This window comes from Lepus europaeus, chromosome 9, assembly GCF_033115175.1.
Source record: "Lepus europaeus isolate LE1 chromosome 9, mLepTim1.pri, whole genome shotgun sequence".
Lineage (NCBI taxonomy): Eukaryota > Metazoa > Chordata > Mammalia > Lagomorpha > Leporidae > Lepus > Lepus europaeus.
The window spans coordinates 26,528,226-26,555,771 of NC_084835.1; the positions used below are offsets into that span (position 1 = coordinate 26,528,226).

The 27,546-nt window shown below is 40.9% G+C and overlaps 1 protein-coding gene across 17 annotated transcripts in view; it reads right to left on the bottom strand.

Annotated features, from left to right (window-relative positions):
- PBRM1 (polybromo 1) overlaps window positions 1-27,546 on the bottom strand; it is a 136,092-nt gene that overhangs the window by 64,558 nt on the left and 43,988 nt on the right. For 9 of the 17 annotated variants that reach the window (XM_062201043.1, XM_062201042.1, XM_062201047.1 and 6 more), the window contains 9 exons: window positions 27,105-27,203; window positions 23,692-23,777; window positions 22,938-23,033; window positions 21,839-21,930; window positions 19,363-19,576; window positions 12,829-12,970; window positions 10,941-11,038; window positions 8,803-8,847; window positions 1,165-1,441 (listed from right to left, as the gene is read on the bottom strand). In XM_062201043.1, the coding sequence (XP_062057027.1) occupies window positions 1,165-1,441; window positions 8,803-8,847; window positions 10,941-11,038; window positions 12,829-12,970; window positions 19,363-19,576; window positions 21,839-21,930; window positions 22,938-23,033; window positions 23,692-23,777; window positions 27,105-27,203 (1,149 nt within the window). The remainder of the gene's footprint in view (window positions 1-1,164; window positions 1,442-8,802; window positions 8,848-10,940; window positions 11,039-12,828; window positions 12,971-19,362; window positions 19,577-21,838; window positions 21,931-22,937; window positions 23,034-23,691; window positions 23,778-27,104; window positions 27,204-27,546) is intronic. The other 8 variants (XM_062201045.1, XM_062201052.1, XM_062201044.1 and 5 more) reach the window with 1 other exon arrangement.

The window sequence follows — 27,546 nt, forward strand, 5'->3', positions numbered from 1 at the left end:
CCGGGACAGAATCTGGCGCCCCGACCGGGACTAGAACCCGATGTGCTGGTGCCGCAGGCGGAGGATTAGCCTATTGAGCTGCGGCGCTGGCTGGCCTCCTCTCTTAAGGGTAGCTTAAGATAAGATAGTGAGCCTTATGATACTGAGAATTGTTTCTTTGATTTATAAGTCTTTTCAGTGTATAGTTTATTTTCAAATATAATAGCAGAAGAAAGGAAATATATGATTTGAACATGTTATTTTATTTCTGGGGGATTTAAAGTAGATAAAAGCATTTTTAAAAATGTTTACTTATTTAATGGTTTGAAAGGCAGAGTGATAGTTGGAAGACGAGAAAAGAGACCGAGAGACAGACAGACAGACAAAGAAAAAGATATCTTTTATCCACTCATTTGATCCTCAAATGGCCACAATCACCAGGGCTGGGCCAGGTTGAAGCTAGGAGCCAGGAAAAACAATCTGGGTCTCCCACATGAGCAACAGGGACTCACACTGTGGTGCAGCGAGTTAAACTGCCATCTGCAGTGCCAGCATCCCCTATGGGCATGGGCTGGAGTCTCGGTGCCTCCACTTCCCATCCAGCTCCCTTCTAATGTGCTTGGGAAATCAGCGGAAGATGGTCCAAGTACTTGGGCCCCTACATGCACATGGGAGACCTGGAAGAAGCTCCTGGCTCTTGGCTTTGGCCTGGATGTTGCAGCAATTTGGGTAGTAGGCCAGTGGATGGAAGCTCGCTCTCGCTCGCTCTCTGTAATTCTGTCAAATAAATAAATAAATCTTTTAAAAAGATTTTATGCTATTGGCTTTCTTTCTAGTGTTTATGCAGTGCTGCACTAACCCCTTAGTCTGCACTCTCACGCTTCATCTGCAATAAGCCTGAGACAAGTACTATTCTTTGCTGTAATTCAGAGACGCGCAGGATTATCAGAGCAGCATTATTAACGCAGGATTGAAATCTGGGATATCAGATTACAAAGCATGAACTTTGAACCTTTATAACATATTGCCTCCCACTTTAGACAACTGAGAGATAAAGAATTAATGTAGGCATCAAGAAGAATATTTAAGTTAGGTCCTTAGAGTTGGTCTCTCAAAATGCGTTATCTACCAATACCCACAAGAAAATGTACCACCCAAGGATCGCCTCACCCACCCTGTCCTTACCTGGGAACCCTCCTCATTATAGTGCCTGGCATTCCGAAACATCAGCTTCATGTCTTCTATCATTCCCTCTTCACCTGCATATTTGTCATTGCGGATGTTATGCTCAATTATTTTCAGGTCCATTGGCTCTAAGATGATTTTATAATAATCAGGATAGTCCTTTTTGGATGGCTTAACCATAAACAGATCACAAAGTCTTCTTCCTGAACCTGGCTCTCGAGCTTCAAGAACAACATTGAATAAGATTTTCATTCGCTGCTTTCTTATGTTCTTTTTACTGTTTTGGGTGGAGGCAGAAAAAGGGAAAAATGAGAACAGGTTCAGTTTCCTTTATACAAGGACGAGCATGAAATGAAACAAATTAATCTTGTGGGAAGGTGCTTCAAAATGATTAAAATTTGTTGATTATATATGCCACAAACACAGCATGCTGGAAGCTATAAGCAAATATTAGGAAAATTTCCAAAAGAGTTAAAATACAGTGACTCTGGCAGAAGCAGCCAAACTTATTTAGAATATTTTATTAAATGCAATGCTTAAAAGAAGAACCTGACACCATAACGAAGTAAAATTCTACAATCAACTGAATTACTGAAGACAAACAGAACAAAAGTTCAATAAAACTAGTGATTTCCTATTGCTACTAACATCCTAACTTCGAAGTAGAAAAAACAAAATAATCTAACAAAGGGAAATGTTTAATCTCTCCAGACAATCAATCTTGAATATCTATACATTCTAGATGCAACAAAACCGAAGGAGACTAGCTTAGTATCTCAATAATGTGTACACCTCATTTGTACTGATCTGGTCAGGTTCAGTCCCTGCTCCCACCTCCATCAGCATTACTTCATGATACTAGCCTAGCTTAAAGAAGAAATGCTCTGTGGTTCACGTGAGTTTCTATATGTTCATCCTTAACTGTGAATCCCTGACTTATTCTCCAAACTGCCTTCCATGAGATGTGATGCTGAGAAAGTGATGTGAATGGTAGAACAGAATACAAGGAACCACATATTACAATCAGAGTTCAAAAAGGGCCCGAGGGTATGTGTTGGGCACAGAAGGTGAAACTGCTACTTGGGATGCCCACTGCCATTTGGGGTGCTGGCTTGAGTCCCAGTTACTTGGCTTCTGATGCAGCTTCCTGCCTAAATACTTAGGACCCTGCCACCTAAGTGGGAAATCTAGCTTTGGCTTGGCTCAGACCTGGTTGTTGCACAGATTTGGGGAGTGAACCAGAGATGGACGCTCTCTCTCTTCTGTTTACCCCCTTCTTCGATACTCTTTCAAATAAATAAATCTTTAGAAATAAAGAACGTGGTGAGATTGACATTTGTGCATGATATTAAAAACTGAAACAAAAAACGGGAGCAACAGAGCAGATGGTCTTGTGACTCAATTGTTGAGAAAACTGGTTCAGACGCTAAATCATTTGCCCAAGGTGAGCTGTTCAATAAATTACTAGAACAGGTGATCTTTTAGTATGACTTCTGGTCAAATGTTCTCATATCTTCAGGACACTGGTAAAGAAATTTTAGCCATGTTTCTTCAATTCTGGTGGTGTTTCACATGTCAAAGTAACTACAGTCTGCAATAATATACTTTTTTTAAATAGCTAGGGGAGGATTTTGAATGTTTTCACTACAAAGGAATGATAAATGTCTGAGGTAACAGATGGGCTAATTACTCTGATTTGATCATTACACAATGCATACATATATCAAAACATCACACTGAAGCCAAGAGATATGTTTAGTTATACCAAAAAATTCTAGCCAGACTCTAACTAACATACTAGAAGTGAAGAGTCAGGTAGGTAATAATAAGAAAAAACTTAGGATTTAATTTCAATTCAACAAATATATAAGATCTGATAATATAGTAATTAGAGGTAAATTTTAAAAATTCATGTCCTATCCTATAGATGAAAGGAAGTTCATTACTGAATAAGACTATGTGGTTGCACTACAGGTCTCTTAGTCCAATCCTCAGGCTACTTTCTCTACTGCTGAGACACGAAGAAGCTAAAAGCCAGATATTTTTTTTTCCAAGGCTCAAGACATGCTTCTAGGGGCCGATGCTGTGGTGTAGTAGGCTAAGCCTCTGCTTATGGCACCAGGATCCCCTATGGGCACTGGTTCGTGTCCTGGCTGCTTCTCTTCTGATCCAGCTCTCTGCTGTGGCCTGGGGAAGCAGCAGAGGACCCAAGCATTTGGGCCCCTGCACCCACATGGGAGACTCAGAAGAAGCTCCTGGCTCCAGGCTTCGGATGGGCCCAGCTCCGGCTGCTGCAGCAATCTGGAGAGTGAACCAGTGGATTGAAGACCTTTCTGTCTCTCAGTCTGTAACTCTACCTCTCAAATAAATAAATAAAATCTTAAAAAAAGAAATCCTTCTAAAAACCAGAGATAAAACTCAAATAATCAGCAGTCAAAAAAACAAATATTTATCCTTAAGTTTTTTTTTTTTTTTTTTTTTTTGACAGGCAGAGTGGACAGTGACAGAGAGACAGAGAGAAAGGTCTTCCTTTTGCAGTTGGTTCACCCTCCAATGGCCACCGCGGTAGCGTGCTGCGGCCGGCGCACCGCGCTGATCCGATGGCAGGAGCTAGGTGCTTCTCCTGGTCTCCCATGGGGTGCAGGGCCCAAGGACTTGGGCCATCCTCCACTGCACTCCTGGGCCATAGCAGAGAGCTGGCCTGGAAGAGGGGCAACCGGGACAGGATCGGTGCCCCGACCGGGACTAGAACCCGGTGTGCCGGTGCCGCTAGGCGGATGATTAGCCTAGTGAGCCACGGTGCCAGCTATCCTTAAGATTTTTAAGATGTCTAATCTTTCTAGCATTATGGAACTCTGGGCAAACTGGAAGTGAGCTAATTAGGAGAGAAAAAGAAAAGATCCATTTCTAGGTGGGGATCATCTTCACTTGTTTCTTCACTCTAACTGCTTACTTCCCTTTGTGGTCCTGAGGTCATTCCTGCCATTTTCTCTCTAGTACTTTTATACCTGTCAAGTGTCTATTAGATTGTGGCAACCTAGGAGAAATGGCATCTATAAAAACTTTTTCCAGGGCGGCATCCTAGGACAATGATGTGAGAGGAAGAGTTCTCTCATTCCAGCTATTTACCAAGTGGGTAACAGGAAGTTGGAACAAAGCTCTAATAACAAAGAGCTCCACACACATCTGGGTAGGAAATTAGAAGACAGATGACCGTAACCTTCAGAAAATCTCTAAAGGAAAATTTTAGAACTTGAATTTGGATTCACAGAAATCTATACTTGGGCCAGCGCCGTGGCTTAACAGGCTAATCCTCTGCCTTGCAGCACCGGCACACCGGGTTCTAGTCCCAGTTGGGGCACCGGATTCTGTCCCGGTTGCCCCTCTTCCAGGCCAGCTCTCTGCTATGGCCCGGGAGTGCAGTGGAGGATGGCCCAAGTGCTTGGGCCCTGCACCCGCATGGGAGACCAGGAGAAGCACCTGGCTCCTGCCTTCGGATCAGCGAGATGTGCCGGCCGCAGTGGCCATTGGAGGGTGAACCAATGGCAAAAAGGAAGACTTTTCTCTCTCTCTATCCACTCTGTCAAAAAAAAAAATAAATAAATAAAATCTATGCTTGAAACTACTAATGTAAGATATGATTTAATTCTCATGTGTGTGAGTTGACTTTAAAATCAAGACTCAAGAATTCAATTTTGAGGTCCTAAACTTAAAAGATTTCTGTAATCATCAATTCAGAATAAAACCAATCTTCATTCTGGAATTTCATGCAGTGCAACAGAGTCTGGTCCAGGTCAGGAGATCATTTCTTTACCCTTCCATGTTTTGGCATATCACCAAATTACTATTAGGTTTTTCTGTATGAAGCTACTATAAATATTTTCATCGCCAAGTGAATATAGGGCAGACTTTTACAAGACAGTAAAGAGGAGGGAAAGTTTTCAATCGGATTTTGCAAACAAAGTAAAATAAGAGCAAATGATCTATTCTTTCAAAGCCAGTAACTAACATCTGGCAGCTTAGAATGCAACATATCCAGAATGCAAAATCTACCTGTTCATAAGAAACTGCTCTAATCTAACAGCTGAAATTTACTGGTTTAGCACTCATATTACTTGTATCCTTTCTCCATTTGTACCATTCACTTCCTAAGGGAGTGAAGTATAACTGACTTTCATCTTCAAAGGCAAAAAGAACATTTATTACTATGATCACTGATAACCTTCTCTGAACAAATAGTTTTCTTATTTTGTTTACATTTTTTTTCAGGTCCTTATGTTGCCTTTGAGATTGAGAACCATTAGTATATTAATTTTAATCTGGCTGGCAGAAAAGAAACTCACGAGGTGAACTTCATTCTTTTATAATAACTCTATTAACTTGGTCGGCTGGTATGTTTGCTTTATCTTATTATATCCATGACTACAGAAACCTTCAAATACTTCTTCAAGTGAGATAAACTACATTACAAAAAAAACCAGCCATCACAGTCTCCTATTTGACCTTCTGGCTGCTGTTTTCAAAATCATTTTGCTTTGCAGGTTCTTCTCAGAATCCCGCTATGAATCAATCCCACCTCCCTGTCAAACCACTAACTGGCAAGAGTTATTCATTTGCCTCTATTTTTGGAAAGGTACATAAAATTAATTCCAGACAATGTGAATGGCATAAACATTCTTCTATTCTTAATCAGCACCTTTGAATATACTAAAGAAAAACACATGTTACAGAAGTTCAGAACCAGGGCTGGTCATCCTCAAGGGACCATATTTAAGGGGATACCAACTGAGATCATAACATTTGTTTTAATAAATATACACTTTTAGGATTTTCCAGGAGATGGACCACCATGGGTCCTATGCTAAAAAAATCAATATATTATAGGAATTTTCTAACATCTAAGTGTCAAAAGTTTTGAGAAATGGGTGTCTCTTCTAACTTGCACAAAGATTATGAGCCAGCAGAAGTTCTGTTCTGAATCCCTAATTTTCTAGGACCACCACCAAACTATCCTCTCCAACTCAAGTCACCATGAAACATTGGAATCCACTATTCTTGCTCTCCTTAGCTCATCAAGTTCTAAAAGACTGCCACAGCACTTTCAGATCTGACTTTCAGTTGTACCAGTGCTACTTCTGATCCGTTTCAGAACTGACTACCTTTCCAAATGCCCTTATCATTATTCTTCCTCTGGATCTATTATTTATATTTGCATATTTAAAATAATATGGTACTTTATAATTATTGCCACCACTTCTACCATGTGCTAAACACTACACATTCTCATTTAATCTTCAAACTCTGAGAATCAGGTACAAATATCATCCCAATTTTATAATGCAAAAATAGACTTAGAGAGATGAAATGTATATCTAGGGCCACAAAGTGAATATTCAGAACACATACTTAAATGAGCTGATAAGCACCAGGTCCCTTTTATCACGTCTCACTTTTCACAGAGTTGGTGTTTACCAAGGACCTTTCTAATCAGTCAACTTCTGTTCACAGTCCTTACAGCTACAGTGGTACTTGCTGTTAAGCTAAGTAAACCCAAAGGCTCTTTCTTTTCTAAGCCTTGCTATATTCATATTCAAGTTTTCAAGACCTGACACCTTTCATTCATGTGCTCCAATGTGTCTTTCCAGACTGGTAATATCTGATTAAGAACAAAATGAAATCTACTAGTCCCAATGTCAACAGGTAGTACTTCCAAAAATAAGAACTAGATTTACCAAACTATTCACTGTATCCAGACCCAGTTCTAAAAGTGTTACACATGTTAACCAATTTGTCTACTTGGCAATCCTATGTAGGTATTGTCATCACCTTCTTTTGCAGAGGAATAAGTTGATACAAGGTTTAGGTTACAGAACTCATAAAGAGCAGTTAGATGGTGGTGCTTAGTCTAGCTGTTAAGAAACTGATTTAGATGCCCCTATTCCACACCAATGTGCCTAGGTTCCACTGTCAACTCTGCCTTCTAATTCCAGCTTCCTGCTAATGCAGAGCCTGAGAGGCATAGCAATGGCTCAAGTACTTGGGTTCCTGCTACCCACGTGGGAGATCTAGATTCAGTTCCCAGCTTCAGGCTTCAGCCTGATTCAGTCCTGGTTATTACGAGCATTTGGGGAGAGAACCAGCAGATGAAGTACTCTTCATCATTCTTCCTCGGAAACAAATGATGAGAGGGAGAGGGGGAGGGGGAGGAGGGAGGGAGAGGATGGGAGGGGGAGGGAGAGGGGGAGAGAACATATGATCTGAACTTGGGCAGCTAAGCTCTACAGCCCATGGTTACAACACTACCTAATTAAGACACAGCATTTTTATTTCTACCACCACCTAGAGTTAGTATTATACACTACAAAAGACTTCTTAAAATATATATATATATATAATCCGTAGTCTTTTTCTTAAATTTTTAAAGGGTCTTTTTATTTACTTACTTCCCAAAAGGCCCTAATGGTCAGGGCTGGGCCAGGCTGAAGCCAGGAACTCCATCTGGGTCTCCCATGTGGGTGCAGGGAACCAAGCACTTGGGCCATCTTCCATTGCTTTCCCAGATGCATTAGCATGGAGCTGATTTGGAAGTGGAGCAGCCAGGACACAGACAGACATCCGTATGGGATGCTGGCACTGCAGGTGGCAGCTAAACCTGCTATGCCACAACACAAGCCCCCATCATCTTTTCTTAAATTGACCATTTAACTAAAAACTTTTTTTAAGAAAAATATTAAGAAGACAATGATAACAGTAATTTTGTAGACTGCACCACATATGGTAGTAACATGCAGGTAACTTTAAAACACTTAACTTTCAAGGAAAAGCACAGTGGGGAAATATCACTTCCTAAAGCTCTTTGGGCAATTGTGCAACACTTATCTATAAGCACACGCTGTGTACCTCATGCAATTATTTTACTACAGTGCTTCTATGCAATTTCATTTGTTTCCAGCCTGCTTCTTTCCCTGGCCTCTAAGTTCCTGGCAGACAGAAGATAACTACTGCTCTCATTCATGACCTGTAAGAGCAGTCTGGTGATCAATAAGCAAATGATACTCTGTGAATGTCGGATGGCAAATGTGAAAACAAAAGCATTACATATTATCACTAGTACTACGACATGGAAACTCACAGTTGTTTTTAAAATCCTAAATAACATGCAAAAGAATGGATGTTTAAAGAAATGACAAGATCAGAGACTGAGGAAATATATTCATGCTTGTACAATAACTCAGTGCACAGGGGCCCAAATACATTGACATCACTTGGATCGTCAATGTTGACTTTGATTCCTCCATCACCTCGCATCACTGAAAGGGAATAAGCACCACAAGCTCCTGGTCGCCATACCCATTCTTCTTACTACAGAAGCATAGCCTCAATGACTGGTAAGGGGGCTTTCTGCCTCTAGCAAACCCAACAACAAATTAAGGCTACTCCTGAACATACCTAAGCTAAGAGAATTTATTTTAATAAGTAGGTTTCTTAGCTGTGTTGCTTCCATTATTCAAATAAACTGGTACCTGAAATAGTTTTTTTCAAGTGCTTAAGGCTTCATTTTCCCCCTAGTCAGTATTGACCATGTCAGAAGAGTTACACTTTTTAAAGTATGTTTATGCATAAAAAAGGACTGCACACCTGGAGAGCCTCCTGAGACCCAACATCTCACTGTCATGAGTGTTCCTGGGAAAGCAGAAACAAACATTACATGTGAAGAGAAATAAAACAAGCAGCATTGGAAGGTCATGCATAAACCAAATATGGTTGAGAAAAAGGATTATTCAGTCTGAAGGATAAAAGATCATAATACTTGGAACCTTTTAACATGGAAGACAAAGTGGATTTTTTGGATAGAGGTGGAGGGAAAGAATGCACTCCCAGAAGGAAGAGAACATATCCACATCCAATTTTTCTCATACTCTTTGATATTAAAAACAAGGCAAAGAGAATCATACACACACAGTATCTAGGAGTCAAGTCAAGTGATGCTTGGAAAATGTGGCCCTGACTTCTCTGGCCAAGCCAACCTAACCTTCCAGGCTGCCATCTGCCTGACTTCTGGAGAAGTTGGTTTCTTATTGCCAAAACTCCTCCTCATGATTACCTTCTAAAAGGCTTAAACTACTACTTTCTTGTGATAGCCCGAAGTCGAGGAGTTAATTCTTTGTCTTTCAACGTCCCCTCAAGCCTATACTTCCAACCCAGGTTTGCTCTTTTATTGCTCTGGCAGATGATTTATAGTTGTTCATTTTATTTCACAAAACACTTCCTGGGAAATCTGTTTATAAACTTTCTGCCTGAAACCAGATTTTATAATTTCAAAAACATAGAGCTTGGTGTTTTATTTTTTAAACAGGAGGTTTTAAGGCAAAAAATTTCATTTCATCTACTTCAGTGCCCCACAAACTACAAGCCAAAAAGATATGTACTGGCTTGGGTGAATGCGTCCTTAGAATTGCTTTCTTAACACTCAGCTATTTTAAGATCTCTCTTTTTCATCTAGTGTTGGCACTAATCGTACCATCACTTTTGCCTCCATTACCTTCTTTTGCCTGAGAAGTTTTTATCTTTGATTGGTGACTGATCTGGAAAACACAGGTGACGCTGAAGTAGAATTACATAATTACACTCAAAGATGTTCTTGATGTGATGTCTCTGATCTGGTTTCACATTTTTGCTCCGTTGTCCCTGGTATAACAAGGAATTAAGAACTTGGAAGGATGAAATTTATAGGCCAGTAATGGAGGAGACTCACATCTCAGGGTACACCAATCAATTTAGCTACCATGGCATAGCATAGCAATGTTATTTTCAAAGTTAAAAAAATTTTTTTTCCCAAATGTTCCTTGTGAGAGGCAAAGACAGGACAGCTTAGCCTTTCTAAACGACTTTTAAAAATCTTCTGCTCTTAGTAGATCTCTTAATACATATATAAAAACTTGTCAGTAGTTACAAATAACTTCTTCATTCAATTCTGAATCTGTCAGGCTCTGCTATTAGTGGTTAGCTAATTCTCTGTTTAAGGATGTATCTCCCTGGATAGACTGCTGCTGCAAAAATGGTAAAACAGGGTGAGGGAGAACATGGTATTCCACAATGACCAGAGTAGAAACTCCAGGTGGAAGGCACAGATAAGAGATGGCCTGGTATGATTTCTTAGTTTCCCTGCTTCAGAATCCCACATTAAGGCCCCCTTCCATAAATCCCATTAGAAGAAATAGGAGGTTGAAAAGTTTAGAAAGGTAACAAGCAAAACAAAAAACCCCTAGTATCTAGCTTAACATTTTATGAACTATTAAGAAGTTATGATTTGATATTTACAATCAGACAATCATAAAATGGCGAATAAAGATCACATTAACAAGGAAAAACAAAAGGGTTAAGAGCAGTGACTTATTGCACTGCAGTGGTAGTACTGAATTTCTCCTTACATCCCGTAATTCACATTTCATCTTTGTAATTCACAATGTAGAAATTACCTAATTAGATTTTGACAGTATTCTTAAAATGCCACATTAAACAAACAAGACTGGACAGCAAAAAAAGCAATATTTTATGTCAAACTACATATGATGGTTTTTACCTGTTTCATCTAATAGCTTCATGGTACTTGCAAAAAAAACTAATCATCTAATTTATAAGATAATTTATCATACATAGAAAGTTTAAAGAATCCATATTTGAGTTTATAAATTTTTTTCTACAGTATCCAAAAGAAAGAAAAAACCACAAAAGCTAGGAACAGAGCTGTCTCCAGTGATAAGAGGCACATGTACCTTTTTCTTTTGGCACTACCAGCATCAGAGGTGGCTGATGAGATCATGCTGTCTCCATCCTCAATGTCATCTCTTCTGGCAAGTTCTTTCTTCTTTGCCTGGGAACAGAGCAGATCCTGGTAGTCAAGTTCACTCTGCTGAACACTGCTATGAATAAAATGAATGTTAAAGAGCTAGACACATCAGATTTACTCAGAAAGGTACAAAAATCACACATGGGTTGTACAAAATTAGAGAGTATTTAAACATTTCAAATCAATTTAATGAAAATCTGCATGACAGGAAAGTAGGCTAAAAAATGGATCTAGAGAGCTGAGGAATCTATCCTAGCTAGAGCATTTAAGAGTACAAGCACAGATGCAAGCTGTAGAAGCATCCTGTTCCAATGGCCATATTCAAGGAAAGCAATGCAAAGAGAGGTTTTGGCATCCCTTGACTTTTTTTTTTAAAGATTTATTTATTTTTTGAGAGAGTTACAGAAAGACAGGTCTTCCATCCATTGTTTCACTCTCTAAATATCTACGATGGGAAGGGCTAGGCTGGGTCAGGCTGACTCCAGAAGCCAGAAGCTTCTTCTGGGTCTCCCACATGGATACAGGAGCCCAAGGACTCAAGTCATCTTCTGCTGCTTTCTCAGGTGCATTAGCAGTGAGCTGGACTGGAAGGGAAGCAGCCAGGACTCTAATAGCACCTACATGGGATGTTGGCATTGCAAGCAGCAGCTTAACCTGTTATGTTACAATGCCAACCCCTGCACTCTTGACTTCTATGGGATAGTGTGAGTAAGAATGAAGTTCAATGTGAGGAGTAAAAGATCAGTTTTTTAAAAAAAGATATTTATTTATTCATCTATTTGAAAGAGTAAAAGAGAGAAAGGGAGAGACAGAGAAAGAGTAAGAGAGATAGCACTTCCATTTGCTGGCTCATTCCCTAGTTGGCTGCAACGGCCAAGGCTAGGCCAGGCTGAAACCAGGAAACAGGAGCTTCGTTCGGTGTCCCACATGGGTGTCAGGAGCCCAGACACCTGGGCCACCCTCTACTGCTTGTCCCAGATCGTTAGTAGAGAGCTAGGTCAGAAGGGGAACAGCTGGGACATGAAGTAGCACACATATGAAATGCTACCATCACAGGCAGTGGCTTTACCGACTACACCACAGCTTTGGCCCCAGAAAATCTCCTTTTACACACATCCATTTTAAAGATATTCTGCCAAACAGAGCTGAAAATCCAAGCAAAGCTGGCTTAGGAAATATATAATTACAGGGTACTGAAAACACCTGAAACTCACAGCTCTGATGATCACAGTGCTGATCATACAAAATAATTCTATGGCTGATCTCTGTTGCTTCCTTGCTCTGCAACTATCTTTTTAGAATGTCTCTATCAAAAACTGTGACAGAGATTCAATTTGTATTTCATAGCCACCTTTTTGTCTTAAAGACCCTACCTACCCATGACCTCAGACGTTCTTCAGGGTGTACTTCTCAGAGAGGGTCTGAAAACTGATGGACGCTATCCTATGATGATCCTTCAGATGTGTCTCCTCCTATGATCAGCCCTACTTTAACGAAGTCCAGAACCAAAGAGATAAAATCTAAATAATGGAATACAACCTGTGACTAGAAAAAGGTAATATTCTGACAATCCTAAAACTACCACCAGAGGCAAAACCCTGCTGTCTCAACTCACAAAACTAGTCCTTTCTAAACTATTATTTTCACTCTACATGGTCTTGACAACTCAAACAAAAACTCAGCAGTACTTGTGGTAGAAATGGATGTGATATGGGTAGGAGGGAAAATTACACATGTTAAAAGAACACATTGAAACCATGTAAGATTATCTCAATCATACCTGCAACACATTTAACAAAACCAAGAAATCATACCTGCATGACTTGCTGTAATTTAAGAACTCGCTTGTAGATGGCTGAATTAGGAACATTATAGCGTTTGGCATTTTCAAACATTAAATTCAGATCACACTCCAAATGATCTAAAGTTTCATATTCTTGATTCTTTAGCTTTGTTCTGTGAAAGACAAACAAAGCTTCATTATAAAAATTATGAAACATTCTCAAAAATCTTGACAAGCAGTAGATGGTCTATTAGAGGACTTAAAAATGATTTTCAAGACATAAAAGCACCAGCACATTTAGGTAATATGACACTTTACCTGAAAATACTAAAGAATACACTAAAACTCTAAGAAGTAATAAGAGGACCTAACAGTGGTCAACTACAAAGCAAACATACCAGGACATCCTTAATGGAAGAATTCTGATAATGGATAATATGCCAACTTTGAAGGAACTGAAATCACAGAGCTTTGAAGCTACTTGGAAGAATCTGAGTGAACTATTCATTTGCTTTTTAAGCTTTTTTTCTAATTATGTAAGCTTCTTCTGGGTCTCCCATGAGGGTGAAGGGATTCAAGCACTTGGACCATTCTCTACTGCTTTCCCAGGCTCATTAGCAAGGAGCTGGACTAGAAGTGGAACAGCTGGGACTGAGGAACCCATATGGGATGCCAGTGCTGCAGGCAGCAGCTTTACCTACTACACCACAATGCCAGCACCATTTTTTAAAAAAGAGATTTATTTATTTTACTTGAAAGTCAGAGATACACACAGAGAGAAAGAAGTGCACAGAAAAAGAGAGGTCTTCCATCCGCTGGTTCACTTCCCAATTGGCCACAACGGCCAGAGCTGTGCAGATCTGAAGCCAGGAGCCAGGAGCTTCTTCCAGGTCTCCCACAGGGATGCATGAGCCCAAGGACTTGGGCCATCCTCCACTGCTTTCCCAGGCCACAGCAGAGAGCTGGATCGGAAGTGGAGCAGCCAGGTCTCAAATCGGCGCCCATATGGGATGTGGGCACTTCAGGGCAGGGCATTAACCCACTGTGCCACAGCAGAGAGCAACCAGGACTCGAACCGGCACCCAAATGGGACGCCAGCACCACAGGTGGAGGCCTAGTCCACTATCCCACAGTGCTAGCCCCTGAATGTAACAGCTTTAATTTCTGTGTTACTGTAATAATGCCAAATAAACTGCTTGTATACAAGATTTCCAAAGGCTGGATTAAATAAAAACAGCACAAATTTTATTGATCAAATGATAGAAACAGAAGTTACAAAGACAAAACCACAACCTGTTAGTCCACCCTCTATCCCAGAATTCAGCAAGTTCATAAATTTTTAATTCCTACTATGTGGAAGCTTAGTTATTCAGAATGAAGACATCAGGTAAACACTAGTTTATGCTTATCTTGACCAGTGAAGATATTTTGATCTGCTTCTTGACTGTATCTGGTTATACTCCAAAACTTAACTCACATCGTGGAAGTTACAAAACACCATCTTTAACAATAGTACTTATTTTTTACTGTTTTTGTTTTTTAGATTTATTTATTTACTTGAAAGGCAGAGTTATATAGAGGCAGAAAAAGACAGAGGGAAAAAGTCTCCCATCTGCTGGTTCACTCCCTAAATGAACACAACAGCCAGAGCTGGGGGGATCTGAAACCAGGAGCCAGGAGCTTCTTTCAGGTCTCCCATGTGGGTGCAGAGGCCCAAGGGACTTGGGCTATCTTCTACTGCTTTCCCAGGCCATAGCAGAAAGCTGGACTAGAAGTGGAGCAGCTGGGACTCGAACCAGTGCCCATATGAGATGCTAGCACCGCAGGCAGTGGCTTTACCTGCTATGCCACACACACACCCCTCACTTTTTATTTTAAACTTATTTTTAATTGAAACAAAGGCGGCACAGCTGAACCAATCAAGTCCTTTTTTCCCCACTATTTTTTCCACACAAAAGTCTAGGAAATCTTCATTGATTTCTACAAAGTACTATATCACTGAAAATTTATGAGAAGATGTATGAAAGGAGCCAAAACATAGAGGAAATATCAAGTGTCACAGAGACTGATTAAAGGATGGAACACAAACTGAATGACTTTTAAAAAATCATCTGATTTTAACTTAGGATTCTCAGTTTACTTTTCTTGAAGCTATTTATTCTTTAGAATGTTCTAAATTTTTATGATGAATATTGGTTACCTGATCTCAATTTTTACATTAGTTCAAGATCTACTTTTAAAAGGTGCATGAACTTTGTTTTTGTCTTGAAAACAGAAAGCCCAAGTATATACTACATCACTAATTTTTGTAAGCTGACATAAAAGAGAAAAAAAAATAAACCTGAAAATGAAAAAGTCTTGGTAGAATATGAGTGTTGAAGAAAATACTACCATTTTTCTCTCATTTTCTTTTTTCTTATTGTAGTAAAACACATATAAACTTGAGCATCTTGACCATTTTAAAGTATATGGTTCACTGGTATTAATACGTCCATAGTGTTGTGCCATCATCACCACCATCCATCTCCAGAACCTTTTCACATTGTAAAACTGAAACCCAACACATTAAACTCCTTGCTCCCGACAGTCATCATTTTAATTTATGTTTCTGTGATTTTTAAAATTTCAATAGCACCCATTATATGTGAAAGGCAGAGAAATACTCCATTCCCTAATTCATTCCTCAAATCCCTGCAGCAGCAAAGGCCAGGCCAGGCCGGGCTAAAGTCAGAGCCAAAAACTCCAACCAGGTCTCCCATGGGAGTGATGGGGACTGTTCCCTCTCAGTGTCTGCATTAGCAGAAAGTGTGAAGTGCAACCAGAACTCAAATTAGGCACCCCAGTGGGGTTTGAACCACTGTGTCAGATGTCTACGTCTGCCCCATCTTATGATTTCTGAGTATCTCATGTAGTAGAATCATACAGTATTGATCTTTTTGTGACGGAGTTATTTCACTTAGCAAAACTTCTCAAGGTTTATTCATGTTACAGCATATACCAGAATTTCTTTCCTTTTAAAAAGTCTAGGGGCAGGCGCTGTGGCGTAGGGCTGAAGCCATCGTTCGGCAGTACCGGTATCCCATATGGGCAGTGGTTCAAGTCCTGGCTGTTCCACTTCCGATCCAGCTCTCTCCTGTGGCCTGGGAAAGCACTAAAAGATAGCTCAAGTCCTTGGGCCCCTACACCTGCGTGGAAGACCCACAGAAGGCTCCTGGCTCTGGCTCAGCGCAGCTCCGGCCAACTGAGGAGTGAACCAGAGGATGGAAGACTTCTCTCTCCCTCTGTTTAACTATGATTTTCAAATGGATAAATAAATCTTAAAAAAATAAAATAAAAAAGTCTATTGCTGGGGCCAGAGCCGTGGCATAGTGGGCAAAGCCACCGCATGCAGCACCAGCATCCCATATGGGCATCAGTTTGAGTCCCAGCTGTTCCACTTCCAAACCAGCTCCCCATTAATGACCTGGGAAAGCAATGGAGGATGGCCCAAGGGCTTGGTCCCTGCATCCACATGAGAAACCTGGAAAAAGTTCCTGGCTCCTGGCTTCAGGCTGCCCCAGCTCTGGCCATTGCGGCCATCTGGGGAGTGAACCAGTGGATGGAAAATCTCACTCATTCTGTCTCTCTCGCTCTCTCTGTAACTCTGTCCTTCAAATAAATAAATAAATCTTAAACAAACAAACAAAAAAATCTGGAGGATTGTTTTTAAAAAAAATTCCATCATTCTGGGGCCAGCATTGTGGTGTAGTGGGTAAAGTCACTACCTACAGCACTGGCATCCCTTATAGGCACTGGTTCAAAACCTGGCTGCTCCACTTCTAATACAGTTCCCTGCTAATGTACCTGGGAAAGCAGTGGAGGATGGCCCAATTCCTTGGGCCTCTGCACCCACATGGGAGACTCAAAAGAAGATCCTGGCTCCTGGCTTCGGTCTGGCAACCAGCCTTGGCTGTTACGGCCATTTGGGGAGAAAACCATCGGATGGAAGATCTCTTTCTCTGTCTCTGTCACTCTGCCTTTCAAACAAGATTAAAAATAAACCTTAAAAAAAAGTCTATTGCTTAGACATTTTGCTTATCTACTCATCTGCTCCATGTACCAGTTATTGTGAACAATGAGGTTCTCTTTCAAAACCTGATTCAAATTCCTTTTTTCCCATGCTTTCAATTCTTTTGAGTATATATAAAGCAGTGATATATGAAAAGTGACACTGTGACACAGCAGGTAAAGCCACTGCCAGCAGTGCCAGCATCCCATATGAGCACCGGTTCAAGTCCTGGCTGCTCCACTTCTGATCCAGCTCCCTGCTATAGCCTGGGAAAGCAGTAGAAGATGGCCCAAGTCCTTGGGCCCCTGCATCCGCGTGGGAGACCAGGAAGAAGCACCTGTGTAGGAGAACCTGAAGAAGCTCTTGGATCCTGGCTTTCGATTGCTGCAGTTCCAGGCATTGCGGCCAACTGGGGAGTGAACTAGCGGATGGAAGACCACTCTCTGCCTCTCCTTTTCTCTGTGTAACTCTTTCAAATGAATAAACAAATCTTGAAAAGAAGGAAGGAAGGAAGAAAGGGAGGGAGGCAGCGAGGGAGGGAGGAAGAGAGAAAGAGATCTTTCATCTGCTGGTTCATGCCCCTAATGCCCACAACAGGCAGGGCTGGGCCAGGCTTAAGCTGGGAATCAGGAACACCATTCAGGTCTTCCACATGGGTAGCAAGAACGCAAGTACTTGAGCCATCACTTGCTGCCTCCCAGGTACATTAGCAGGAAGCTGCATTGGAAGCACAGACAAACCACTGCTCTGATAAGGGATGTAGGCATGTTGATTTAACCCACTGTGCTAAAACATCTGCTCTAAGCTTCAATTTTTAAAATCTATTTATCTGAACGACACAGAGAGAAAGAACAGAATTCCATCCATTGGTTCACTTCCCAAATGCCTGCAACACTAAGGGAAGGCCAGGCTGAAGTCGGGAGCCCAGAACTCAATCCAGGTCCCCCACATGGGTAGCAGGGACCCAAATAATTGAGCCATCATTTATTCGAAATCAAGAGCAGGGCTGGGATTTTTTTTAAATAATTGTTTTATTTATTTCAAAGACAAGAGTTACAGAGAGAAGCAGAGCCAGAGAGAGAGGTCTTCCATTCCGCTGGTACACTCCCCAAATGACCGAAACAGCCAGAGCTAAAATGATTTGAAGCCAGGAGCAAGGAGCCTCCTCCAGGTCTCCCACATGGGTACAGGGGCCCAAGGATTTGGGCCATCTTGTACTGCCATCCCAGGACGCAGGAGACAGCTGGATCGCAAGCGGAGCAGCTGAGACTCGAACCGGCGCCTATATGGGACACTGGTACTGCAGGGAGCGGCTTTACCCATTACGCCACAGCGCCAGTCCCAGGCAACACCATTTTACATTGCTATTCCCAACAGAAAGGGTCCCAGTTTCTCCATATCCTTGCCAATATTTATTATTTTCTGGTTGTTCTTGTTGTTTTAGCCATCCTAAAGGACATGAAGTAATATTTCATTATGGTTGGTTGGTTTTCTTTTTTTTTTTTTTGACAGGCAGAGTGGACAGTGAGAGAGAGAGAGACAGAGAGAAAGGTCTTCCTTTTCCTTTTCTGTTGGTTCACCCCCCAATGGCTGGCGCGGCCGGCGCACCGCGCTGGTCCAAAGCCAGGAGCCAGGTACTTCTCCCTGTCTCCCATGCGGGTGCAGGGCCCAAGGACCTGGGCCATCCTCCACTGCATTCCCAGGCCACAGCAGAGAGTTGGACTGGAAGAGGAGCAACCGGGACAGAATCCAGCGCCCCGACTGGACTAGAACCCGAGGTGCCGGCGCCGCAGGTGGAGGATTAGCCTATTGAGCTATGGCGCCGGCCGGTTTCTTTCTTTCTTTCTTTTTTTTTTTTGACAGGCAGAGTGGATAGTGAGAGAGAGAGAGCCACTGGTTCACTCTCCAATGGCCGCTGTGGCCGGCGCATCTCGCTGATCCGAAGCCAGGAGCCAAGTGCTTCTCCTGGTCTCCCATGCGGGTGCAGGGCCCAAGGTCTTGGGCCATCCTCCACTGCCTTCCTGGGCCATAGCAGAGAGCTGGCCTGGAAGAGGGGCAACTGGGATAGAATCCGGCGCCCCAACCAGGACTAGAACCCGGTGTTCTGGCGCCGCAAGGTGGAGGATTAGCCTGTTAAGCCACGGCGCCGGCCCAGTTTGTTTCTTAAGATTTGTTTTTATTTGGACAATCTTCCATTGCTTTCCCAGGCACATAAGCAAGGAATGATTGGAAACAGAGTAGCTGGGACTCAAACCAGTATTCATATGGGACGCCAGCATGCTAAGAGGCAGCTTAACCCACTGTACTATGACACTGGGCCCAATTAAAATTCTAACAAAAGGTGCAAGTGAAAAGATTTTTGTACTTTGTTCAATTGTAAGACAAATGAACCATTAAAATCTGAGGTAAAAAGCATTCTTTAACCTTTAAAATCTTTATCCATTCTAGGAAAGAACATGTACATGCAGGCTCAATCACAAGAAATGGATGTATACTAAGTAAGTCGAGAGACCTTACCTGATCTGTTGTAGTGATATGGGCATTTTAATTTGCTGATAATAATCAGGGTATTTTTTCTTTGAAGGCAAATGGAAAAAGGGTTCAGCTATTAGCTGCCCCTGGTTATTCCGACAGCTCCTAACAGTGTCATAAAGCTGATAAAAAGGATTTGAAACATCCATAAAGGAAGTGATACTCTCTGCTTCTGACTCTCCTTCTTCATAACGGGCAGCTGGAAAGACAAAAAAAAAAAAAAGGGTTTCTAAAAGGGGAAGAAAGAAATAAAGGACAGAAGAACGATAAAGCTTAACACCTTCCAGATTTAACTACGGATATTTAAAAGTAATTATGCTAAAAGAATAGCTTGTAACCTAAAGATAATGTTTAAGATAATGTTTAATACAACTACATGTTTAGAGAAATATTACACAAAAATAGAATGTTACATTCTAAAAGTTAACACTGGTTTTTAAAAAACTGCAAATAATTTTAAACGTGCCTTCTTCAGAAGCTTCATGCTATGCTTGGACAAAGGGAGCAAGTAACCATTCAGATATCTCAGAATTAAAGCAAGAATATCAAGTTTGGGATGCTATCAATTCAGATTGTGCTGATACTATCAGAGTGTAGCCTGAAGGCTCTGTGGTTTTACTCCACTGATCTAATAAGAAGAATGATATATTCCCTACTCAAAGTAATTTTGCAGTAGAAGCTAACCATAGAAACTCCCAAATAAAACATGTAAACCTTTCTATAGTAATGTAAGGCATATTGTTCATTTTCATGAATTTTATATCTTTTTAAATATTTATTTATTTTGAAAGAATTAGAGAGAGAGAGAAAGGGGGAGAGAAACAAAGCTTGACCGACTTTCTATTCACTAGTTCGCTCCCCAGATGGCCACCATGGCCAGTGCTGGGCCAGGCCAGAGCCAGAAGCTTCATACAAGTCTCCCAGGTGGGTGGAAGAGGCTCAAACACCTGGGCCATCTTCCTCTGCTTTTCCCAGGCCATTGGTAGGGAGCTAGGTCAGAAGTGGAACAGCTGGGACAAAAACCAGTACCCATATGGGATGCCAGCAACACAAGTGGCAGTTTTACCTGCTATGCCAGGTAACCCCTTCCCTGGATTCTTATAACAGTATCTAAGAACTATGAATTTTCTTAATGAATCAGAATAACCATAATTGTTATATACTCCTAGGTAAGAAGATTACTAAGTAGTTATCTGTTCTGGGCCAGTGTCATGTGTAAGCACCAGTCTCAGGTAATACTAACACTGCCTGGGAAGGCACAGGAAGATGGCCCAAGCAGAACCTCTGCCACTCATGTGGGAGACCAGGATGGAGTTCCTGGCTTGTGGTTTTAGCTTTGTCCAAATCTGGTTTTTGCAGTCATCTGGGGAGTGAACCAGCAGATGAAAGATTCTTTCTGTCTCTCCCTCCCTCTGTAGGTCTGCCTTTCAAATAAATAAACTGATCTTAAAAACAACAGATTCTGTAAAAGATACAAAACTATTAATTTGCTATGTCATGGTCTAATTATAAAATCATATGGTATGCTAGAATAATTCAACACATAAAAATATCTACAGTAAAAGAAAATCACACATCACGGTATCATACTTAAGAGAAGACAAAGAAATCAAACATACCTTAATAGCTATGGGCTAGGGTTTTTTTTTTACAAATTAACTGTGTTTACACTGATTTCTGGTGCCTAATATTGTCTACAGGCCACTGAAATGCCAATTTACCACACTGCTCTGAATGAAACTTATATCTAACTTTAAACCTTAAGCTCTAGTCAAGGAAGATGCTGGACCCCAGTGGAAACAGAAGCCAATGGATGGAAAACTTAACACGATACAGATTTCTTTCTGGGATTTCTTAACAGTTTCACAGGTATTCACTATTTATTATTATAGTTTTTTTTAAGATTTATTTATTTATTTGAAAGTCAGAGTTACAAAGAAAGAGAAGCAGGGGGGAGAGAGAGAGAGACGTCTTCCACCTGCTGGTTCATTCCCCAGTTGGCCACAATGGCCGGAGCTGTGCAGATCCAAGGCCAGGATCCAGGAGCTTCTTTCGGGTCTCCCACATGGATGCAGGGGCCCAAGCAACTGGGCCATCTTCTACTGCTTTCCCAGGCCATAGCATAGAGCTGGATTCGACGTGGAACAGCCAGGACTTGAACCGGCGCCCATATGGGATGCTGGCACTGCAGGCAGCATTTCACTCACTACACCACAGCGCCGGCCTCTTCTAGGTTTTAAACTGGGATCTACTATATTATCAAAACACTTGTGTTTGCAAAAGTATTTATTTCCCCAGATATGAGCTTTAACACAAAAGAAAGCAATAAGCTTTTGGTAAATCTCACAACCAAATAGTACATTTTCTAAGAACCAACAACTCCAGGACCAGTCACTGCAATTTCCCTTAGCCAGAAGGAGCCATTCAGAAGGCATTTAATTCATCACATCCTAATACCTACCAGCTAACGCAGCATCCTCTTCACTTTCTGAGCCATACTGAAGTGCCATGGTAATTGCAGATAAACGACCCCCTTGGACTGTTCTTTTATTACTACAAAGAAAAACAAACAATTGGAAGACAGGAAATGGTATTATAATAATTTGGTTACTACATAAAAAATATGAACTGCTAACAAAACATTAATAGAAAACTAATTTCTATTCAACTGCCTCCTTTGATTATCGTTGTGCTTAATATTTCTCACAATTAATCTTAGCCAAGAAAAGCATTTTTTTTCCTCTCAGAAATGAAGGAGTGCTGATAGCCTAGAATAATAATAAGCAGCAGCAGCTACTTACAATTTACTTTGTGAGTGCAGTATAGCATTACTTACACCCTACTTTATGGAAAATAATGATTCATTAACCGTTACTGCTTATTCCCTCCTAAGATCCTCATATGGACACAAAACCTTCTAGTTTTATTGGTAACTACACACATTTTATTGGTAACTATACACAAGGCTTTAGCATTGTCTAAAGTGAGTGGGCCTGCTCTATGAGGGTCCTTTAAAACATTTATGGAAAATGGAATGAGGTAAGTTTGGAGTGGGTGTTTGGTCTAGAAACCCACATGCTCATGGCCCATTTCAGAGTGCCTCGGTTTAAGTACCGGCTTTGGCTTTGATTCTACCTTTCTGCTAGTGCAGACCTTGGGAGGCAGCATGTGAAGGCTCAAGTAGCTGCGTTCCTGCTATGCAGTAGGAGACCTGGATTGAGTTATGGGCTCCCAGTCTTGCCCAGATCTGACCACGGAAGGCATTCTGGGAGTGAAACAGTGGATGGATGTTGTCTTTCTGCCCCTCAAAATAGGGGAAAAATAAAAGCTTACTTTATTGCAAAAAAATCTGAAATGCATGCATAGTTTCTCATAATACACATTTCTGTTTACTTTTTAAAAACCACCCATAGCACTTCAATCTTTTAAATAAAGCATTTGATAACAAACTCCATAATAATCTAATTATATCCAAAATATTACTTCCAAATAGCTATCAGGCAAACATCAGTATGCCTATCCTTACACACAGGTTAGCTCTCAGACAACTCTTTTCTCACCGGTAATACTTGCTGGTGGGGTTTCTGTCCTCACTAAGGCTGCCTTTACTGTGCGCAGGACCTGTCAGCCTGGCTGTACCCAAACTTGATGGAGTCCTATCCAGAAATAAGACAAGATAGTTCAGAAGCTTGATAGCTGAAATCAGAATGTTGGGTAAACAAAAGGAAGACAACTATTTTCTTCTTTTCTAAATAGAAATGCTAAAATATTCTGAACCTCTACTACACGGCGAGTTCTACTCCAGGGCATGGGGAAGCTGGAGAAAATGGACCAGGACCAGTCCTATGGGTTACAAGAGAACCTAGGGCAGAAACAAATCTCAGACTCAAAAGAAACTTTGAAAGTGGTCAGCCAATCTTCCCATTTCAGGTAGGAGAAAACAAAATCCCAGAATTAAGACTTGTTAGGACCAGTGCTGTGGCATAGCAGATAAAACCAACACCTGCAGTGCCGGCACCTCATATAGGCGCCAGTCCAAGTCCTGGCTGCTCCACTTCCAATCCAGCTCTCTGCTCTGGCCTCGGAAAGCAGTAGAAGATGGTCCAAGTGCTTGGGCCCCTGCACCTGCATAGGAGACCCAGAAGAAACTCGTGGCTCCTTGCTTTGGATTGGCACAGCTCTGGCTGTTGTGGTCATCTGGGGAGCGAACTAGCACATGGAAGACCCCCTCCCCCTCTCTGCCTCTGCCTCTCTGTAACTCTTTCAAACAAATAAATAAATCTTTAAAAAAATTTTACATATATTTTAACCCACCTTATTCGAAGACTTGACTTTGCCATCTCATGATGTTCAATTTCTGCCTTTTTCATATAAAATATTTTTTTAATTGAATTTGCATCCTGTCAAGATAAAATTATCAGATTTTTTAAAAAGAACTGAAAAAAGGAATTTAAAATATTCTCATTCATGCACTGGGCATTTTCTATGGTGCTCTTTGTGTAAGCACCAGACTTCCTCTCAACATCCACAAACTTGCATCCTCTAACCTTTCCACAAGCTTCTAAACATATTCATAAAGTTGCCCATAATTAAAAGTTAAAATGTTCTGCATCCTTTTATAATTAGTCAAGTAATATGTAAATAAAGATCTAATGATAAAACACAATGAATTTTACTTGTATACACTGACCTACATGTTGAAACAAAGTTGTACTTCTAGATTAAAGACTACACAAATGGAGCTGGCGCTGTGGCGCAGTAGGTTAATCCTCTGCCTGAGGCCCCGGCATCCCATATGGGCGTCAGTTCTAGTCCCGGCTGCTCCTCTTCTGACCCAGCTCTCTGCTATGCTCTGGGAAAGCAGTAGAAGATGGCCCAAGTCCTTGGGCCCCTGCACCCACGTGGGAGACGGGGAGGAAGCATCTGGCTCCTGGCTTCAGATCGGTGCAGCTCAAGCCATTGCAGCCATCTGGGGAGTGAACCAGTGGACAGACAGACCTTTCTCTCTGTCTCTCCCTTTCACTGGTAACTCTACCTCTCAAAAAAAAAAAAAAAAAAAAAAAAAAGGCTATGCACATAGATTTTGGATGAATTTACTCACTTAAATAGCAGCATATTAACATATCAAATCAAAAGTTTCTCTTCTCTTTGGAATGAGGTTCAGGGAAAATAATTAGATCAAAAGGAAAATTCTTAATCAACAATTAGTACTGTACTATGAAAATATCTCATCAAGGACTGAAAATACAAGGACCATAGAATTCATTATTGATTTTCAAAGTTTCTTAAAAGACAAGTGATAAAAGTTAATAGTAACTTCCAAAAATTAGTAGCAATTTTCAGCACTGGAGTCAGCATTCAGAAAGTCTAAATGGTTTTATCACCAAAAGGTTTTCTGGGTATCCTTTGCTAAGAATCTCAAGATGATATATGTATGATTAATTGAAGCCATTTCTATAAGCAACTATTCAATTACAAAACTTCTGAAAGGAAATCAGAAGAGAATGAAATAGTCATTTTATATTGTGAATCATACCACACATTACTATTTATATTTACAAAGTTTAAATACCGGGACTAAATCAATATTTAACAAAAAAAAAAGAAACAAAAACTAACCTTGCCTGGCATAAGAAAAGACTTTTAGATGAATGGAGTAGAGCCAAGAATCCAAAAACAAACCCATATACCTATGGTCAACTGATTTCCAATAAGGGTGCCAAGACAGTTTAATGCGGGAAGGAATAGTATTTTCAACGTATGGCACTGGGATGATAGCCTATGAAAAGAATGAATTTGGATTCCTACCTTAACTACAGAAAAAGAAATTCAAACCGGGCTAAAGATCAGTATGTAAGGGCTAAACTAAAACATTCTGAGAAAAAAGCCTTGGGGGCCAGCGCCGTGGCACACTTGGCTAATCCTCCACCTGTGGCGCCAGCACACCAGGTTCTGGTCCTGGTTGGGGCGCCGGATTCTGTCCCGGTTGCTCCTCTTCCAGTCCAGCTCTCTGCTGTGGCCCAGGAGGGCAGTGGAGGATGGCCCAACTGCTTGGGTCCCTGCATCCACATAGGAGACCAGGAGGAAGCACCCGGCTTCTGGCTTTGGATCGGCGCAGCACTGGCCGTAGCGGCCATTAGGGGAGTGAACCAATGGAAGGAAGACCTTTCTCTCTGTCTCTCTCTCACTGTCTATAACTCTGTGTGTCTCTCTCTCACTGTCTAACTCTGCCTGGCCAAAAAAAAAAAAAAAAAAGAAGAAGAAGAAGAAAACCTTGGATTAGGCAATGCTTTCTTTGATGTGACACTTAATACACAAGCAACCAAAAAAAACAGATAAACTGGACTTCATCAAAATAAAAAACTTTTGTGTGTCAAAGGACAATATCATGAAATTAAAAAGAGAATAGGTGTGTTTGAAAATCACATATCTGATAATATCCAGAATATATACAGAACTGTTACAAGTCAAAAATAACAAGTAACCTAATATAAAATTTGAAAATGGGCAAAGGACTTGAACAGCCATTTCTCTAAATACATACAAACAGCCAATATGCACAACAAAAGATGTTTAGCATCATCAATCATTATAGAAATGCAAATTAAAATGACAATAACATACTACTTCACACCCACTAGGATGTACAGAATAAAATGAAAACAAGGGTTGGTGAGCATGTGAAGAAACTGCAACAGTTTTACATCACTGGTGCAAATTTAAAATGTATTGAGGCCGGTGCCGTGGCTCAACAGGCTAATCCTCCCTCTGCCTTGCAGTGCCAGCACACCAGGTTCTAGTCCCGGTTGGGGCGCTGGATTCTATCCCGGTTGCCCCTCTTCCAGGCCAGCTCTCTGCTGTGGCCCGGGAAGGCAGTGGAGGATGGCCCAAGTGCTTGGGCCCTGCACCCGCATGGGAGACCAAGAGAAGCACCTGGCTCCAGCCGCAGCGGCCATTGGAGGGTGAACCAACGGCAAAAAGGAAGACCTTTCTCTCTGTCTCTCTCTCTCATTATCCACTCTGCCTGTCAATAATAATAATAATAATAATAATAATAAAATAAAAAAAAAATAAAAAATGTATTGAGCCAGTGCTGTGGCATAGCAGGTAAAACTGCCATCTGCAGTGCCAGCATCCTATAACGGTTTGAATCCTGGCTGCTCCACTTCCAGCTCTGCTATGGCCTGGGAAAGCAGTAGAAGATGGCCCAAGTCTTTGGGCCCTGCACCTGCATGGGAGACCTGGAAGAAGTTCTTGGCTCCTGGCTTTGGATTGGCACAGCTCTGCCTGTTGTAGCCATTTGGGGAGTGAACCAATGGATGGAAGACCCCCTGCAACCCGCCTCTCAAATAAATAAATGAATCTTTAAAAAAATATTACTTAGCAATACAAAGAATAGAGTACTGGCACACGATACAACATGGATGAATTTTGAAAACATGAAGAAATCCATACCACATACTGTATGAGTCTATGAAATATCCAGAAAAGCAAACATACGTAGATCATAGGTGGCTGCTTAGGACCGGGGGGAAATGAAGAGTGATGACTAATTTCTCTGAGTAATGGATGTGCAATTTTGGAAATTTACTGTAAACCATTAAATTGTGGATTTTAAAAGAGTGAAATGTATGGTTTTTGAATTATATATCAATAAAGTAGTTCTATAAAAATGATTGATCCTAAATTAGAATATATAGATAAGAAAATAGCATCAAAAAACTAACCTTGAATACTTGAGAACCAGGTTCATTATATGTTTTGGCATTTTTTGCTAGGAGATCTATATCTTTGGCCATTGCATGAATACTTTTGTAGCTTCCATTCTATAGCAAACAACAAAATACAGCAATCCCTCTTAGTAAGAGTTAATCAGTATAACCTCTGAAAAAAAAAGAACTCCACATATTTTTAAGTTGTCAACATATTCCAAGATTCTATAAAGTAATTACATAAACTATGTCATCAAGTCATTTTCCCTTTTGCAGACTGTTACTACTACTCATTTACAAATACTTTGTTGCTATACATAATATTTTCATTAAAAATGAAGTTTTTAAAAATCAAACAAGGTAAAAAAGTTTTATTTAGCAAACACAAAGTGCTTATGATGTGCCAAGAATTGTTCTAAGTGCTTTATAATACTAAATCATTAAAGTGTGCTTTAGA